At 39.2% G+C, this 18,319-nt stretch overlaps 1 protein-coding gene across 3 annotated transcripts; it reads right to left on the reverse strand.

Annotated features, from left to right (window-relative positions):
• Positions 1-3,573: 3,573 nt before the first annotated feature.
• On the reverse strand, positions 3,574-18,312 carry hmgn3 (high mobility group nucleosomal binding domain 3). 3 transcript variants are annotated; one of them, XM_054618297.1, is made up of 8 exons: positions 18,227-18,312; positions 12,080-12,477; positions 9,315-9,365; positions 9,012-9,041; positions 7,260-7,313; positions 6,728-6,826; positions 6,380-6,479; positions 3,574-4,387 (listed from the first exon to the last, which is right to left on the reverse strand). In XM_054618297.1, the coding sequence occupies exons 2-8, from the start codon at positions 12,092-12,094 to the stop codon at positions 4,380-4,382; spliced, it is 357 nt and encodes a 118-aa protein (XP_054474272.1). In that variant the 5' UTR covers positions 12,095-12,477; positions 18,227-18,312; the 3' UTR covers positions 3,574-4,379. The 3 variants fall into 3 exon arrangements, with proteins under 3 accessions (XP_054474272.1, XP_054474273.1, XP_054474275.1); XM_054618298.1 differs by lacking the exon at positions 9,012-9,041; XM_054618300.1 differs by lacking the exon at positions 6,380-6,479.
• Positions 18,313-18,319: the final 7 nt, after the last annotated feature.

The following is an 18,319-nucleotide window of genomic DNA, read 5'->3' on the forward strand; positions in this document are numbered from 1 at the left end:
ACACCCACTCTCTCTGGGAGCTGTTTGGTGGGGAAGTCGTCCATTTCTCTTCCAAATACTGCCAGGCAGTAAAATGGGGGAAGGGTTGAAGAAGAAGAAGAAGAAGAAGAAGAAGAAGGGGAATGCAGCTTAATGAATGAAAAATACCTCATGAGTTACAGGAATATTAATGCAAAATGAGACATTTATGCATGATAAATAATCAAAGAAGGTTATCAAGGAAATGCACCACACAGCACACTTCCTCTATAGTTCACTAGAAAGTTGTGAAAGAGAACAACACTTAGTTGTTGTTTCCTTCATCAGGTAATGTGCTATTATTTATTGAAAGGATGTCATTTATATATTTAATAAATACATGTGTTTTGCAGCCGTTGGCCCAAAAAAAAATACACAACGTCCCCAGTCTCTTGAACTGTTCACTCTTTCTTTTCTTTTCTTTTGAACACATACACATCATTAATAACCACTTATCTCTAATATTACCACAGTCTCTCTACGTTCTGATGAAAATTCCCTCAGACTACTTTGTCAATTCCAAAAAAACAAATCCTCTCTTAAAGAAGGTCAATGTTGTGTTGTGTTAAAGCAATCCAGGGAGCCCACAACCTTACATTTAGTGAGATATATTCACACACCTAAGAAGAACCAAAGTGTGTATTTAAAGAAAAGAAAAACTGACAAATCTTGAAGTGTTTGTTCACACATTTCTATCCCAATAATACTTTATTCCCCCCTCAGTGTAATAACCCCTGTGCCTAACGTGCAGGTGCTTTATGGTGTAATCTACCTAAATAATGAATCCCTGGATCTTCATCACTGAATGTATTTTAGTTTGATCCAATAGCTTTAGTTTAAAAATCCTACACACTTGCTAAGCAACCACTTTCCTATTGATATAGAGCTTGTTTGGCTTAGATCAGGGAACAGATGAGTTTGTGGCTGAGAAGAAGTGGATGATAAAAAAAAATAGTTGAACAGATGACTGACTAATTCCCCGCCTCTGTTATTTACTGAATTTACTGTTTGTTCTTTTGGATGAAAATGGAAAAATGTATAAATGGCTTTCATACTTCTTTAATGTGTTTGTATGGAATAATTGAGTTTGGTTTCTTAACAAGGTGTGAATAATCAAATGAATATATAACACATAAATATCATTGCAGTGCTGTAGTACTCAAGCTGGTCTTGGTCTCGAGACCAGTATTAAATCCACTTTTTGTAGTTTTCTGTCTAATCTCTAACAGCATTTTTACTCGGTCTTGTCTCGGCCTAAGACTAGTTGGACTCTGGACTTTATTTCACAACCACATCAGTGGGGATATCCCTAAACTCATTTGTAACATCATTATAGGGATTACTCATAGAAAACACAGGAAAATTCCCACACATAAAACTCATCTCTGCAATGTCTTTTAAATGATTTCTTACGAAGACGTTTCTCACGGTACACTTACACATACACACAGTAATAAAGGAGGTTAATGAAAAGAGATCTTCATCTGTTTTCTGTGGGTGTTTTTATGGGAATGTGGATTTTTCAGATGAATTTGAGGAGTGCCTCTGGTTTACATGTTCTACATTTTATCTAGAGTGTGTCATGCAGTGTGGGACTCTCGCTGCTCCTGGTCTTAGTCTTGAATTTGTCCCCTTATAAATCAAAGTCTTGTCTTCACCTCAAAGCACTCTGGTCTTGGTCATGATGTGGTCTGGGGTTAGGGTTTAGGGGGTCTTGACTACAACACTAATACTTAGTCATATCATGTCTGATCTTTTTTTATTTTTTTAAAGGGAACAGTCTGGAGTCCAGACGTTTTGACCTGAATCCTGTTCAGTGCTGTGTGTGAACACTATAGTTGTGTTGCTGTATGCTTTGTTTAGCACTTGAGCATTCTGGCAGATAGTTAACTTTATTCTCTGCTCCAAAAGGAAGCAGTGGGCATATCCTGCCATTTCTGCATCCACATATTGTATGTTGACCTTCCACTGTCAGAATTAAGTCAGCTGTGTCAAATTTGCTAATGTCATGCAAGGCTGAATTACATGATTGTAAACTCCAAGGCCTAGTGATAATAAAGGAATGCTTGATTACTGACTATTGCTTTTGTTCAAACCTGCCTCTATTGCTGCCAGTGAAGCTGCAGCCGCCAGGAAGTGAGCGCCACCTCATGTGTGTCAACCGCTTTAGAGTGGTAAAACAGACGACGCTTCGAATGTGTAAAAACATACTTCACTGTGCTTTATGACTTGGAAATGACACGGTGGCGCGGCGTTAAAGGCCGTGTTTGAGTCTTTGTGGGTCACCGCGTCGTCCTGACCCCTGAAGTGTTTTCGTGTGGTTGTGCTGGCTGACGTGGCCACAAGGAGGCAACCTCATTCTGCAGAAGGATTTTAGTGCACGGGGGGCCCACGGAGGAGTCAAAGGTTACGAATACAACGAGGGAAATGTGATCAGTTAGGCATTCGGTGTGTTGAGCTTACTGTAAATAATCACCTGTGTTGGATATAATGATTCTATAACTTCTGCAACAATTGCATTTTCCATTTTTGAAACAAAACAATGTGAGCTTAATTATTCTTGTCCTCACCCTTTTACTAAATTGCTTCCTGAATTATTTTGCCATGCACACACATGCACAAAAGCTGGCTATTTGACAGTTCTTTCCTTTTGTGAATGATTCAAAACTGCCTCAAACACAATAATCCAGGAAGTTGATATCTTAATGTGCCGCTTTGCACTCTTAAGTTATAGCTTCTATGAACTATTGTCGTGTTTCCAAGAAGAGCCCTTTGACGGATATTTGTGTGGTTTATCACATTTCATTCTTGTGATCTTGATCGCTGAGGTGTACACGCTTTTGTTTCCTGTGCAGCTTCACTCTGGATTCAGCTGTTTGGGGTTAAAAGGTCAAATCGTCCAAGTGGAGGATTTTCCACCGAGAAAGATAAACAAAATGTGTATGTATTCAGCAGATGCAACACATTCCTACTGCTGCTACGTTCTATTCAAAAGAAGCATCATATTGTTGACCAAGGCTTCTGAAAATACATTATTTAAATTGGCCTCTCCAGTGTCTGTGACTTCATCACTCCTCATGTTAAAAAGAAATAAAAGGAGCTGTTTCACATCATTGGTCAGAGAGAGTGAGTGACAGTTCGTCCCTAAATGAAGGGAGCGTTACGGTTTCGTCAGTTCCACCACTCTCTCGGCAAATGCTGACCTTTCACTTCCTGACACAGCAGTTGTATTTAACAGAGCCACGTGCCCCTGGCGACCTCACACAAAGATAGACACGACACACAGCGCCGGCTTTGTGTTGGAAAAGTAATTCTAAACATGAACTCAGGAGCTCTCAAACACAAGCTGAACACGTTCTACACGTGTCTGATACCTGAGTGTGCTAAAAAAAAAACAGCATAGGTGACAAATAGTTGCAAACAGGTGGCATCGCTGTCCAAATGAAAACTAAACGTCAACGCACAGTTAAATAAAATTCTGCACACACTAGTTTTGTACACCAATAAGAGAGGAGACACGTGAAAAAAAAACACCAAAAAGCCGCCATGTGACATCAACTTTTTCTTTTATTTCAAAATATTCTCCCAACAGGATGAAACTCAAGAGAAGCCCAGAGGGTCCAAAGCCAATAGAGGCGTCTAGAACAGAAGCACCACTCATTATTGCTATGTCACTCTGCTGCAGGACAAGGCGGTCAGGAGGGGAGGAAAAAGAAAAAGAAAAGGGTGGGGGGTGGGGGGTAAATAAAATCAAACACAAAGACCCACAAACACATTCACTCCAGGACTCACACATACAAAAGGAGCTATGTGAAACACAGTGGTGGGGATTCTAAAAAAAAAAAAAGCTGCAGATGTTCTCCATGGCGACTATGAACCTGGTTTGTGGTAGCTCTGCATCCAAACTGTGCACACATATCTACAAATCCTCACCATATAACCACCGGGGGGGTGCCAATGATATTAATGATCCTTCGTAGAGACTACAAAAGTAGGCCGAGCTGGTTTAGAGATCATAACAGTCGTGTTTTACGGCCCCCTTCAGGCGAGATGAAGAACATCTGCAGCCACCTCGATAAAAACACGTTTTTGAGAGGGCGCGTATAGCGATACAGAACGGGATGATGGAGGAGAGTGGAGCAACACACATACTGTGGGCGAGGGGAGGAGCGTGAACATATGGGATTGTGGCTGCTGGTTGTCCGTCTCTACTATCACAAGTCTAAAAAAAATTCGGCATGGTACAAAAATCGTCAGTAAAAAAAGATGCTTCGCTGCCACGGTGTCAGAGGGAGGGACGAGGCGGTGGACGCGGCCCGGTGTGTTTTTACGCCTTCTCCTCGGCCGCCTCCTCCGCCGCCTCAGTTACCTGGAAGGAGAGAAGAGAGAGACGAGTCACACAACGATGCAGGTGTTTCCTATCATTCTTGCAACAGGTAGGTTGTGAAAATAAACTGGAATAAATTAGCTTCAAAGGCGTCCGACAACTTTTGCTTGGCTTGTTTTTTTTTTGGAAAGGTGATCTCCTTTTACTTTTTGGGAAATAGAGCCAGGAAGTGGTTAACATAGCTCAGCATAAAGACTTTGAACAGGTCTGTGGTTTAAAAAGATCCTACCTACATGCACCACTAAAGGGGAGACACCAGAGCAAAAACATGGTTTTCTATTCACTGAGCATTTTAGGCCTATTTTGTTTCCATTTGTTTCTTTCAGACTAGTGAAAAGAAAACATCCTAAACACAAATTTAAGTGTTTATTTTACTAATTTGTCTATTTGCATCTGTAGATTTCTTACCATTTCATAATGCCTTGTTTGCATATTTAAACGTATCATTTTTGAAAACTTGCAATACAAAAAAATTACTTCTAAATGTAATTAATCAACAGGGGAAGTTTAATGGTGATATCTATTACATTACATTTTTACCCTATTCACCTGCAGTGTAATCACAATGTATGCAATTTTGGAAGGCTGTTTTCTCAACTTTATGCTAAGCTAACCATCTCGCTATCTTTATGCTAAGCTAACCAGTGGCACAGTTAGCGAAAATCTAAATGCCTGGACTGTCGAGTGATAAAATTACCCGGACATTTCCGTCAATCTTCCGCACATCAGCGTTTCCTTTAACCCCGCCTCCCTGCCGCTCCTTCTCGGGCTCATTCTCATTAACAGCAGCACAAAAATGTCTCTGGATCGGCTATAAGTTAATTTATCTAAAATAAAATGACTCCCTGATTTAGAGATGTCTCTTTTTGAATATAAGTCTATGGGGAAAAATATTTTTGGGCTCAGTGGCATCACACTACGAACCAGGAAGTTGTAATTCCACAGTTTGGCTATTTCAAATTGGCTTCAAGGCCTGAAGCTCTTTCTGGGGGATTTGTATAGACATGAGAGCGGTATCTTCTCCTCTAACTCTTGGCAAGAAAGCTAGTTACGTTGACTTATTCCTTCAGGTATGATTCATAAATTGCATTGTCCTTTAGAAAAGAGTTGTATAGATGTAGTATTTACAGAACAGCTGCAGTGTTTTTCTACTTTGATAAACTGGGCCGTGTTCCAAGAAGCAGTTATCAAGTTATCAGGATTATGTAACTCTTTAAAATCTAGAACATTGGACTGTAGTCCACTTGTTGAGGCAGATAGTTTCGGTTTTATGTGGTTTTTAACAGTAATGTCTGTGGTAGAAAGTAGTTCCAATAACATTCCTTCACAGTGAGATCTGTGGATTATCTAAAGTAACTTTAGTTAGAACCTTGTTTCTGAACAGACGAGCTGCTGTTGAATTTGTTAGATACATATTTTTTCATATTGTGAGCAGCAAACAATTAATTACATTTACCTCCATCTTATTGGGATTTCGGATATGGATGCCTTCAAATTAAATCCAAAACTTTCTGAGAGGAACAATGTGACCACTCACCATAATTAGATTTTTTTTGTCTGACTTCAAGCAGCTAGCTTAAATGATTATCAGTGAATGTTTCCTCACTTCACGTTATTGACGTATGCGTATTATTGTGATATTATTTTTTTTACTTTATTGCTCTGGAAAGCTACTCACTGAAACACATACCTGCTCTAACCTGTCCACCTGTGGAGCCAGCTGTCTCCAAACAGCCAATCACATTTCACATCAAAGCTTCGTGAGCACCAACACCTTCCACTTCACTGCACACGGCGACATCACTCCTCCTCCTCTTCACTCTCTCTCTCTCTCTCTCTCTCAAACACGCCACAGCACACTGTTGTCGTAAATGTTTGCTCAATCAACACGCAAATCTTTGAATATGTAATGAGTTAGTGTCCAAACAGCACACACACACACTCTGAAGACGGATTAGAAGCACTCGACCATACCCTTAACTCTGACTGTCACACTCTGCCCTCTCACTGACATCAAGGAGGGAGCCGAGCTTCTGATGGAAGACACACGGACAGACGGACGAGACACGTAGATCTGTGTGTGTGTGTGTGTGTGTGTGTGTGTGTGTGTGTGTGTGTCAGCATGCATATGTGTGAGTGTTAGGAGATGTGTATTAGCGATAGGAAGCAGGTAGATTATGCAATGGAGGAGTGTAGGTGCGGTTGGTGTGTATGCGTGTTGTCATGTTTTTACACAAATTGACAGAATAAGGGAATAAAAGTTATTTTCACGTCTGTCTCTGACTGATTTTTTTTTTCATATCCAATTTTCCCTCCTCGTACCTCATTGGTCTTGGTCTCTCCGTTCTGGGCGGGGCCGTCATCCCTCTTACCCTTAGCGCCGCTTTTCTTTGCCTTCAGCCCCTTATCATCTGCCACCTTCTGCACGGGGGAAATTAAAACAAAAACAAAAAACACATGAGGGTACATATCATCATCCTTGGAAAATATTTCCAGCATGACCTCAATGATGATGATTGTAGTATTTCATAAATTATACCTTAATAATCCAAATAAACATATTTAAATCCTGATTTTTTTTTGTTGTTGAGGGGGGGAAACAATGAAACCTGGATGCTGCAGGTGTTGCATTTAAGGGAGCTCTGTGTTTGTGTGTTTTTGTGTTTTTTCCAAATCCAATGAGCTGTTACACACATAAACCTGTAGTGAGGGGCATACTCATACTATTACAAATGTATGGGGATGTGAATAAACCATTGTTTTATATGTGTGTGTTTTATGTGTGTGTGTGTGTGTGTGTGTGTGTGTGTGTGTGTGTGTGTGTGTGTGTGTGTGTGTGTGTGTGTGTGTATACCTTGACGATGGCCTTCTTGGGCTTGGTCTCAGGCTTGGGTGCTGCAGGAGGTTTCTGCAAGTTAAGCAAAAATCAGTTAGGACTGAGCAACAGTCTGTTGTTTTTGGAGAAATATTATCCATCTATTATCTATTTCATTATTAACATTACTATTAAGTTTTTCTTTGATTTGCCGTTGCTTTAGCCACAAGGGCTCCCACTCCCCGGTATAAATCATAATAACAAAGTACTTGTTTCATATTTCCTAAGCAGTGTGATCCGACATTATTCCTCTGCTAAGTAGTTTTAAATATCTGCCTCTCCTCTCAAGGGAAACTGACCCCAGATCGCTGCACAATGACTATATCAGATGGGAGTTCAGACTCTGGCCACTCAGTGTGAGAAAGTTTGCTGCAGAGTTTCTTTCAGGCCGCTGAGCGTGGACCACGTTACCCTGCAGCCACGAGCTACAGTAACACTGCTGTGACAAAGTGAAATCATGTGATTCCTTCTCAAAATATCTCGGTTCTTCTTTAGAAATCACTGACACGAGACACATGGGGGCTTAACATTAGCAGTTACTTGTGGGAAATTCCCTACCATACTGCAATATGGGAAAACACTAGAAAAGACTACATGTTTGTCATGCAGTGCAGATGGTAGCGTTTATACAACATGCTAGTTTACTGCCAAAAAAAGTCACATTTCATTAAAGAAGTCCTTTGAAGAAAAGGAAATATCAGATCAGGAAACATGCAAAAAAAAAATACAGTTTTGATAGTCACATCACGGTAAAAAGAGAAGTTTGATAGTTTGGGAAATACACTTGTTTATTTTTTAATCTTCTTAGACTCTAATGTCTGCTTATTAAACATGGGATGGTTAGCTTAGCTTAGCATGAAAGCTGGATATAGCTAGTACTGTGACCTGCAGGGGTTGCTTAGGCCGGGAAATTGTCCCACGTTAAACAGCATTTTGTCAGTTTTACACTTTTCTTTTTGCACTAATCAAACAAATGAGATAACATGTGTTTTATTTGTGAGCTTTAGAGTTGCTAGTAGTTGCTTCGTTTAAACTTGAACTAGCTGTTTCCCCCATGTTTCCAATCTCTATGCTAAGCTAAGCTAACTAGGTGCTAGCTGCAACATGAGCATATTTTCCAAAAATGTCAAACTTCAAAGTGCACATGCAAATGAACAAACACAAGAAAGGACTCAACACGGATGTGTTTAACATGCAAAGTACAACACAGATAAAAACATGGACTTGTGTGGCGGAGCTGCATGATCAAATATAATATATCATCATTCAGTTGGTAGATGATATTATCGTAGTTACGATCCATAATAATTAGTTTTACTAGGACTTTGGGGATCAATTTGAGCATTTTGAATGCAAATAGAACATTTTCCAAGAGTCATTTTAATTACTATTGATTCAACTTCTAATTTAGAATAAAAAATGTTTTTGTTACTGATACAAACATTCCCTTAACTCCATTGAATCGTGCAGCTCCAAACCTCAACAAGGTGTTGCAACAGACCGGACTGAGAACGGACAGAGACAACAGAGAAAAGACATGCGCACCAAGCCAGACCCAATCCTCAGGGAGCACGTTTATGGAATATGTCAATTCCCTTAATGGGATCCATAAACTCTGTGTGAGGACTTTGCTCTAGAGCCTTGGTAGTATGACACCTCCTATCCCTTGACACTGAGGCGGGGTGAGGAAGAAGAGAGGTGAGGACAGGAAGGGGGGAGAACGAAACTTACCGCTGACAATCTCTGTGACCTTCTGGGGGTCTACCGGAGCAAGGGACGATCAACGAGAGAGAGACAGAGAGAGACAGAGAGAGAGAGAGAGAGAGAGACAGTGACAGAGAGAGACAGATATCAGTTGTACCTTTTGCAGGCTGATCTTGAGCGCTTGGTGACTGCTACAAGTGTCCTAATCATTAACCTGTTATGTGTCTATTCTCTCACTCACACACACACACACAAACACACACACGCTCAGTACAAAAAATACACAGCACGCAAACACAAACACACACACACACACTGATCAGCTTTTACCTCTTGCTTTGTGACTTTGGAGGCCTCCTTGCCCTCAGGACCCTCTGGAGACTGTAGGGAATGCAACAAGGAAGGGAGAGACTGTTAATAGAGAACCAGGGTCAGGTGCAGGTGCACGGTACATGCCACATAGAAGTGGTGTACATCATGTGAAAAGCTGGGAACTTGAAAGCAGCAGTATATGTCAAGTTATTCTAGTCATAAATCCTAATAAAACTGTATTCATTAATGAAGTTTATGAGGGCTTAGAGCATTTTAAAGGAAGTATATGATGACCAGCTCCATGCTCACTGATTGTCCCAAATGTTGTTGCAGCAATGTTTACGCTAATAATAATTTTTAAGCAGATTTGGTAAAAAACAATCAAAAACTTTTGACCATTCGAGAATTAATAAAAATGATCAGAATTCCTCCAAAATACCACATTAAGACACCAAGACCTTTAAGAACGCCATAAAGTCATGCTGTGATTTGGTATCAACACCTTTTGATATTTGGAGATTTCTGCAAGAATTTCAAATCTTCTGTGATTGGTTGGGGGTAACTGCTCAGAAACCCCTTTATGGTCAATATTCAGAGGATGTCCATACATCCTCAGAATGTCCTCTGTCTATGGTTTATGGTTGTATCATTGTTTCACGAGGCTTTGATTGTCCTTGAGGTCACAACAGGATATTCAGACAGTGACGTCAAGTTTCAAAAACTGGTCTTACTACAATGAAATGGCTACTACGAGGACTAACACCATCACACATGAAGACAAGAGTCTCAGCTTTCCAGTGCTTCTAGTTTAGAAATATAGTTCTATTTTCTAATAATATTTTTATATTGATAGTGCATGCAAAAAAATGCATTGTTTTCGCCTAAATATAAGTGGGCATGTCTGTGAAGGGAGAATCGTAAGAACTCGTTTTCACACATACATCTAAAATTTAAATTTTGTGATTCTAAATGTAGTTCTCTGGATGTTTTTATCATCAAGAACTTTGAATTCTTAAATCATGATGTTTGTGATTCACAAAGGTTTTCCTCTGTTCAGATGTGTGTGCGTCCTCTCTGTGGAGTCAGTAGTGGAAGAATGCAAATCACTGAGCAGTGAATGAGAAAAGGTCAAGAGGTTACAAACTGACATCTGTTGAATGACATCTTCTTCAACAGAAAACACACAAATGTGATGAACAGGAACCAGCTGAAACGGTTAGTTGATTGATTTATAGTCAACAGAAAAATAATCTGCAACTATTCTGATAATCCATAAATAAGGCAAATTTGGCAAAAACACCTAAAAAAAAAATGACTGGCTGTGAATATTTGCTGGAGCTCTTAATCTTTTATGATGGCGAATTGAAAATGTGGGTTTGGGAAAGCTGGTCAAACAAAAAAAGCAATTTGAACAACTTCAGTTATGGGAAAATGTTTCCCAATGTTCTGCTATTTTACGGACCAAAGGATGATGAATCAAGAAAATAACAGATTAATCGATTAATGAAAATAATCACAGAGCCCTATGCGTACACCTATTTTGTAAAACACAACTTAGTTACAAAAGTCCCGTGCATATAATAAAATCATACAAATTAAGAAAGAACTAACCACTAATTCACTAACCTGAATATTTAATTCATATATTGAGGATTTAAATACAGTTGTGCACAACATAAAGACTCGTAAATGTCTCCAATTAAATAATTTGAAAAATGCATTTAGTATTTTTCTGAATAAACTTGTCATTTCTAGAAACAACTTTGATGCTTTAAATAATTCAACCTTCATTTTCTCAATTGTATTTGAGGCTATCTGATGCAAATATGTGCTCTCTCTGGGGATTACCATTTGAATGGATTCGTCTTGTTTACATGCCACCACCTGAGCTCCATCAGACTATAATGGAGTATAATAAACATGGATATCGACTATAAGAACACATTTACATCCTCACAGCATGAACAAGGTAGGATGCATATTTTGGGCTGCAGGCAGGTGAGCCTAACCTCTCATGCAAAAAAAAATAAAAAAATAGAAATGTTGAGTTCTGCAGGTTGGCAATCCAGTCATTTGCATGTGGGCGACCTCCGCCCCTGGAGGCCCCCCCATTCTCTGTCCTCAAAAGCGCAATCTGCGCAGACAATGGCATGTTTTTACATGGCAGAGATGGAAAAAAAAAAAAGCCAATTTCCATGTGTGAGCTGATACAATACACTGATGCACCCCCGACTGTCCCTGATCCCCTCTTTCTTTACTCCCTTTTCTCTCCGGGACCATTTGGGTGACATTCATCACGGGGGGAGGAGGAGGAGGAGGAGGTGGAGGATACATTGTTGTTGTTTGTTTTGTTTAACTGTTCTATTACAATGATTCTATCACGAATCACCGCCACGCAATGTCTCATGTCACATTTACGCATCCATCCATCCATCCATCCATCCATCCATCCGTCCAGTGCGCACGGTGGACAGGGAAGTGGCAGATTAAAAAACGACCACAGGAACGGCCATTGAGATGAACCATTGGTGCACATTCAGAGCTGGATAAAGAAGATATATATATATATCACAATGACATGTGTCATATAGACGGAAAGACTTCAGAGATCTCTCGGAGGAGGAGGAGAAAAGAAATACGCGTCTTCAAACTTTGGCATCAGCTCACCTGCCTCCTGCCTCGACGTCGCCACAGAGCAATGTTCCCTCAAATGCAAGAGCAGAGAAAAAGAAAGAAAGAAAAAAAAAAAAACTAGAGTGAAGTGAAGCTTGGGTGGCACTCACCTTTCTCTTGGGCATTTTGTTTTGAATTATTCTCCACCAAGCACACGAACTGTCAAACCCCAAAGGTCCAGAAGAGGGTCTGGACTACCTCGGAATACAGGATCAATATCTAGGCACCTTCGATAATATGTTGATTATATGCACTCCCCAAAAACTCCACAGCCCGACCTCCAACACCCATTGGACGGAGGAGTGCGAATCCTCTCCTGTGCCGACTCCTGATTGGCTCGTTCCAGCCTGTATGTAAATAACAGGCTGGCTGTGATTGGCTGGGGTTTATCAGAGGGTGTCTGTGATTGGCTGCGTGCTCTTTGTGCGCAGATCCTTAATAGACGGTGAGGGCCGAAAGGGAAAGTAGGAGACGGGCCAATTGAAAGAGGGGCCGACTCTAGGTGGATCTGGGTAATGTAGGATGAGAGAGAGAGAGAGAGAGAGAATGAGAAAGAGAGAATGTTGTAAATAAACCACAAAGGACACAATGGCACAATGTCAGCCACACAGGAGCTCCAGAAAATCTGGCGGGCATTGTGTCTTGTAGGGATTCCGCTTCTGTAAAGCACTAGAGAAACATACACCACATTCTGCAAAACAAATACACCATCACTGCTGAGGCGTTGGTCCCTGTAGGGGCATTATAATACCAGTAAGACAATATTTAAACATGGGTACTATAAAGATACCATTGCAGACAACATAATAAGGACACTATTTTTAATGAGTGTAAAATATCAGACAGGTGTTCGTACAGGTTGAAGGCTACATTGTGCCAACGTACATTTCATATGCAGCACTGCTTCACTCTAGGACTAGAAATATCCAGCAAAGTCAGTATAAAGGTAACTGAATAACCAGAAAGAATACTATAAAAGCGTCAAAGCTCTTAGAACAGGATGTGGCATAGATTAAATAATGGGTTTGGTACACGTTACAATTGTCCATCACATAAATAATACATAAATAAACATGAAAAATCTTAAATTGTGTCAAGGAATATGTAGCTTATTTAAACCTGCATTCATAAGCATTTTACCGATGTATATTTTCAAAATAGAGGAATAGTTTGAGTTTTTGAAACTGAACTCTCGTGTAAATCAGACTGTATATAAGATGTGGTCGTAGTCACGGTGACGTCACCCATTGGTTTGTGTTTTTGGTCGTCACCACCTTGGTTCTGGCCGTCGCCATTTATTTTTTGCAACAAGAAGTGACACGAGAGGTTGGAGCTAAGTTCAACCGAACGCTGAATGATACATTTTAAATGTTACAATAAACGTTAATGAAGGGAAAACACTCTGTGAAAGGGTAAAAGTTGCAAGACGAAAAACCCAGACTGCATAATGCCATCGTAGAGACCTGTCAATATCAAGGTAGCCCGACCTAAAATCATCCCCTGCTTTATGGTCTGTTTGACTCTAAATGGAGCATCATTTACTAAATGAACATCATGCTGTATTGAAGAAGACTTAAACTAGAGATTGAGACCATAAACTCATGTTTACAATGTTTACTGAGGGGAAAGCAGTATTGATTATAGATGCTTGCTTCCTTCAGCGTGGTGATACGGCAGACAGGTGTAGTTTGGTCCGAAGAAAGTAGTTCCTACATAAAATTGCTCACAACAAGGTCCTTGGATTATCTTTAATAACCAGATCATGGCTTGTGGAAAGAACATTGCTGTTGAGTTTATACATGTTATATACCCTAGGCCGAGTGCCAGCTACTCCAGTTACATCTCTAAAACTAGGCGACTCACACCAAAACAATCTAAATTGCTACATAGCACTTCAGGTAAGAGGAAAAATATGTATTTGATTGTAAATTGCTTGTCCAACCAATAGACCAATTTTCTACCATACGTAACCAAGAAGGACTAAAAATGTAATAAAGACAAAACCAAAGTATGTTCAACATTTTTTTTCTTCTGTTAATTCAATTACGGTAATTTACTTTTTTTCTGAGCACTTGAATGTTTAACAGGTCATTGTTTTCTATCTGTGGAAGGTGTTTTACTGTAAACTAAATCCGATTTTCTCGATACTTTTTAAGATATCAAAGAGAACCATTTATATAAAGGCTTAAAACACATCCTCAACCTCTGCTAACAACAACAACAGGATATATGTGCTTTGCTATTTAATACATTTATAATAATATTCTGTTCATCCAGTAGTTTAGAAATAGGAACCTCTTCTATAAAACAATGACTTCTGCTATGCATATCTTTAGCACACCATTTTAAACATAGAAGGCCAAAAAACATTCTACAAAGAAATGAACAATAGCAACCTCGACATTCTTGTGTAGCATCACAATACACACACACACACACACACACACACACACACACACACACACACACACACACACACACACACACACACACACACACACACACAGCTACAAATCTCACAATAGACAGAGCTTTCGTGCCCAAACAAACAAAACCCTTCATGTTAGAAGTCGACCCAGAACACACAGGAGCAGGTAGGCCGATGGCCGCTCCACTGTTCCCACATAGACCCACACCGTCAGCTAAATGGACGGGGAAACACAATGAGGAACATATGCAACACATACGTACATAAAAGAAAGACACAAAAGGAATCCACACTGAAAAGAAATCATCCCCGAAATGACGTTTTAAAAAACAATATATTATTTGGCACAGCTCACCATTTTCTGTTTGTACATTTTCTCTTGTAACCTTTTGACACTTATTATAGGCATCAGTTGTCTTTTTCCGATGCTTTCTTTTTCTATTGTAACATAATATCCATTTTAAATATTTAGTTTGGGAAAAAAAAAAAATCTTTAGCATTTTGGGCCTTGACATAGAGTGTTCAAATGTTTATTATGACCCAACAGATGCACAACAGATCAATGAAAGCTTAGAAATGTTGGTGGGTTGATTTTCATACATAAGGATTTCACATTTAAAAAAAAAAAAAAGAAAAAGAAAATATGAATCAATGAATGTAAACACTTTTGAAAACACGTGCTCCGATATAACATGTAGCCACCGATGGACTGTACTCAGCCGTGCCAGCAGCTCTGTGAGGTTGTACAGCAATGCTTTATGCTAAATGCTAAGAACGCCACATCCTGATGTTTAACATGTATAATGTTTACCATGTTCACCATCTTAGTTTAGCTTGTTAGCATGCTAACATTGGCTGATTAACACTAAACACGTGTGCAGCCGAAACTGATTAAAATGTCATACGTTTTGCACGTATTTGATCATAAACCAAAATGTTGCCCCGATGATGGTGCTCGAGCAAAAGTTAAGTGATTACCAAAGTGCGTTAAATTAAAAGAGGCTCTATAAAAGAGATGACGTACACCACACTTCCTGTCTTCTAACTGGGCATCGGGTCACAGCGTAAAAATGAGTTAGCTAGGGAGTTGGCAAACCATAGCAACCACATCTAGCAAGAGTGTGTGAGACAGAGAAAAAGGTCTCGAAAGTCAAAGTGAATTTTCTTCTGTTTGTGTGGCTTTTGAAAAATGGGTGAAATATTTAGTTTGGTTACTACGGAGCGAAAGAATCGGTCCTAATCTGAGTCCCCGTCCCCGTTGGAGTTGATAGACTGAGCACCTGCCGCCAGTCTTCTTAAGGGACGGGGATTTGGCAAAAACCTACATGAATTGCAAATTTCAACCTGTTCCCGGCACTACAGGAAAAGACAGGAGATAAACAAAGTAGGGATTCATCCACTGGGGACCATGACCGTCTGTGCAAAGTTTCATGGCAATAAATCCAATGCTTGTTTTAATATTTTAATCCAGAGAATAATGCTTGTGATGATAAAGTTAGAAGTCCCATGATGAAGTTACTTTGCTTGAAAAAACAGAGCAGACTACATCCTAGTTAAAGGGGCAGTGTGTAGGATTTGCGGTGAGGATACTGATTGCAACCAACTGAAACTTTTCCGCTGCCATACATGTTGGAGAACTATGATTAAAGGCCTTCCATAGAGCCAGTGTTTGGTTTGTCGGTTCTTGTTTTTTCAGGTATTCACTAAAGAAAACATTCTAAGTAATACAGTACCAGTCAAAAGTTTGGACACACCTTCTCATTCAATGGTTTTTCTTTATTTTTATTTTTTTCTACATTGTAGATTAATATTAAAGACATCCAAACTATGAAGGAACACATATGGAATTATGTGGTAAACAAACAAATGCTCAACAAACCAGAATATGTTTTATATTTTACATTCTTCAAAGTAGTTGAATGAGAAGGTGTGTCATAACTTTTGACTGGTACTGTATGTAGAAAAAAATCTTGTCAATTTACCCTCTAATAGTGTAAATAACTTTATTTTTATTCGGCTTAACATAATGATTTATTTAAAGATTTAAATCAGCCTTAATATATTTAGTTTCATTTACACTACCAGTCAAAAGTTTGGACACACCTTCTCATTCAATGTTTTTTCTTTATTTTTATTTTTATTTTTTTCTACATTGTAGATTAATATTGAAGACATCCAAACTATGAAGGAACACATATGGAATTATGTGGTAAACAAACAAATGCTCAACAAACCAGAATATGTTTTATATTTTAGATTCTTCAAAGTAGTTGAATGAGAAGGTGTGTCATAACTTTTGACTGGTACTGTATGTCCGGTGGGTCCCTCTTAATGCTACACACTGTTCCTTTAAGCCATAACCAAACGCCTTTGAGAGTATAAACATGAAGTGCATGGGAGGGGGGCTTTTCCATTTTTTTAATATATATATTTCAGTGACCTTAAATTGCTAAAAACAAAATGGTTATATACAAAGATTCTCCCACATTTGTCTTGCTAATAAACAAAAAAAGCATGATTGTTATATTTATTGTTATTGTTATAAGTTTATACATTTTACTCATAACAAAAGTCAAATTATTGCCGGCAGAAAATTTCGTACAGAAAAAACAACGAGTCTGGTTCTTGTTTTGGGGCCTGAAGTGTCAGTTTTGATTTAAATCAATTATTTGATTGTTGAAGGTTTCCTTGAATTAATTTAGCAACCTTACTTAAACTGTTGCAATGCCCTTCTGATTGCCCAAGTTCTATGTAGGGACTAAATGGAATGGAGGGTTTGCAAAGACATTGTTATAACTCAAACTAGAGAACGTGACCTCCGGCCCTTAAACAACTCCAGAGGATTCATGTGAGCATTTAAGCTTGTTTTCTTGCTCCCCGGGGTCAGATACATGAGTTGAGTTTGACAGTGAAGGCGACAGAACATATGACCACGTTGATGCTCTTTAAGCCATTCAGTGACACCTTACATCTGCATTTGTTATGCGTCTTCACTCATTTATCCAGATTTCTGTCTTTAATTATTCATCTCTCTGCATCTCTGATATATTATGCTTTAGAAATAAACCTAAATCCTAATGTCATAACAGAGCATTGCTCCTGTAGAAATCTATTTCCCACTCAAAACATTTTTGAGTTTCATTCTTGACCTTGGGAACAGAAAACTGACAAAACAGACTTATCTCAGGGTCTGTTTATTAGCCAGTTACTGAGCTTTTTTATCACAATCACCTTGATCATAATCATAGTGTTAAATAGCAATAAACAGCAAATAAAGAGCATATTTAAATCTTGAATTGGAGCACCCATCATCTCTGTACAGACAGAGAGGAGCTTCTCAGTAGGTCAGAAATAGTCTCTCTCTCTCTCTCTCTCTCTCTCTCTCTCTCTCTCTCTCTCTCTCTGCATGCAGCGTCATAATTGAGATGCCATCTTTATTTTTATTTTTTTTACCAGAATGTGAAATAACTTTTTAGACAGGACTTGACTGACACCTCGTGGAGGCTGTTTGTCATGATTGTTTTAAAAAAAAAAAAGGGGGAGGAGTTGGCTTGTTGCATTACCGGGAAACAACAACAACATCTTTAAAGGACACTATTTATAGAATTATTATTTTATTATTATTATTTTTTTTATTTATGACGCATATTTCAATGCATTTATATTATTTTTCATAAAGACTGACACCAAGGGGTCTAATCTATAATACCCTACATTACGTCATCAGTACCAGTGTGTGTGTGTGTGTGTGTGTGTGTGTGTGTGTGTGTGTGTGTGTGTGTGTGTGTGTGTGTGTGTGTGTGTGTGCAGCAGAGCAGCATGCACTCACTTGCAGGAGACGCAGGTCTGCCTGGTTGTCTTCAGATGATCCGGTGTTCAGGTTTAACATATCTGCAAATAAATGCGTCACACATAATAACCA

This window comes from Anoplopoma fimbria, chromosome 18 (assembly GCF_027596085.1).
Source record: "Anoplopoma fimbria isolate UVic2021 breed Golden Eagle Sablefish chromosome 18, Afim_UVic_2022, whole genome shotgun sequence".
Taxonomy (NCBI): Eukaryota; Metazoa; Chordata; class Actinopteri; order Perciformes; family Anoplopomatidae; genus Anoplopoma; species Anoplopoma fimbria.

What these genes read in the sequence shown, in the direction of transcription:
- hmgn3 (XM_054618297.1), bottom strand. An exon ending in GGTCACAGAGATTGTCAGCG is followed by an intron (nt 7,314 to 9,011) that starts GTAAGTTTCGTT and finishes CTTAACTTGCAG; the next exon opens with AAACCTCCTGCAGCACCCAA. An exon ending in CCAAGAAGGCCATCGTCAAG is followed by an intron (nt 6,827 to 7,259) that starts GTATACACACAC and finishes TCCCCCGTGCAG; the next exon opens with AAGGTGGCAGATGATAAGGG.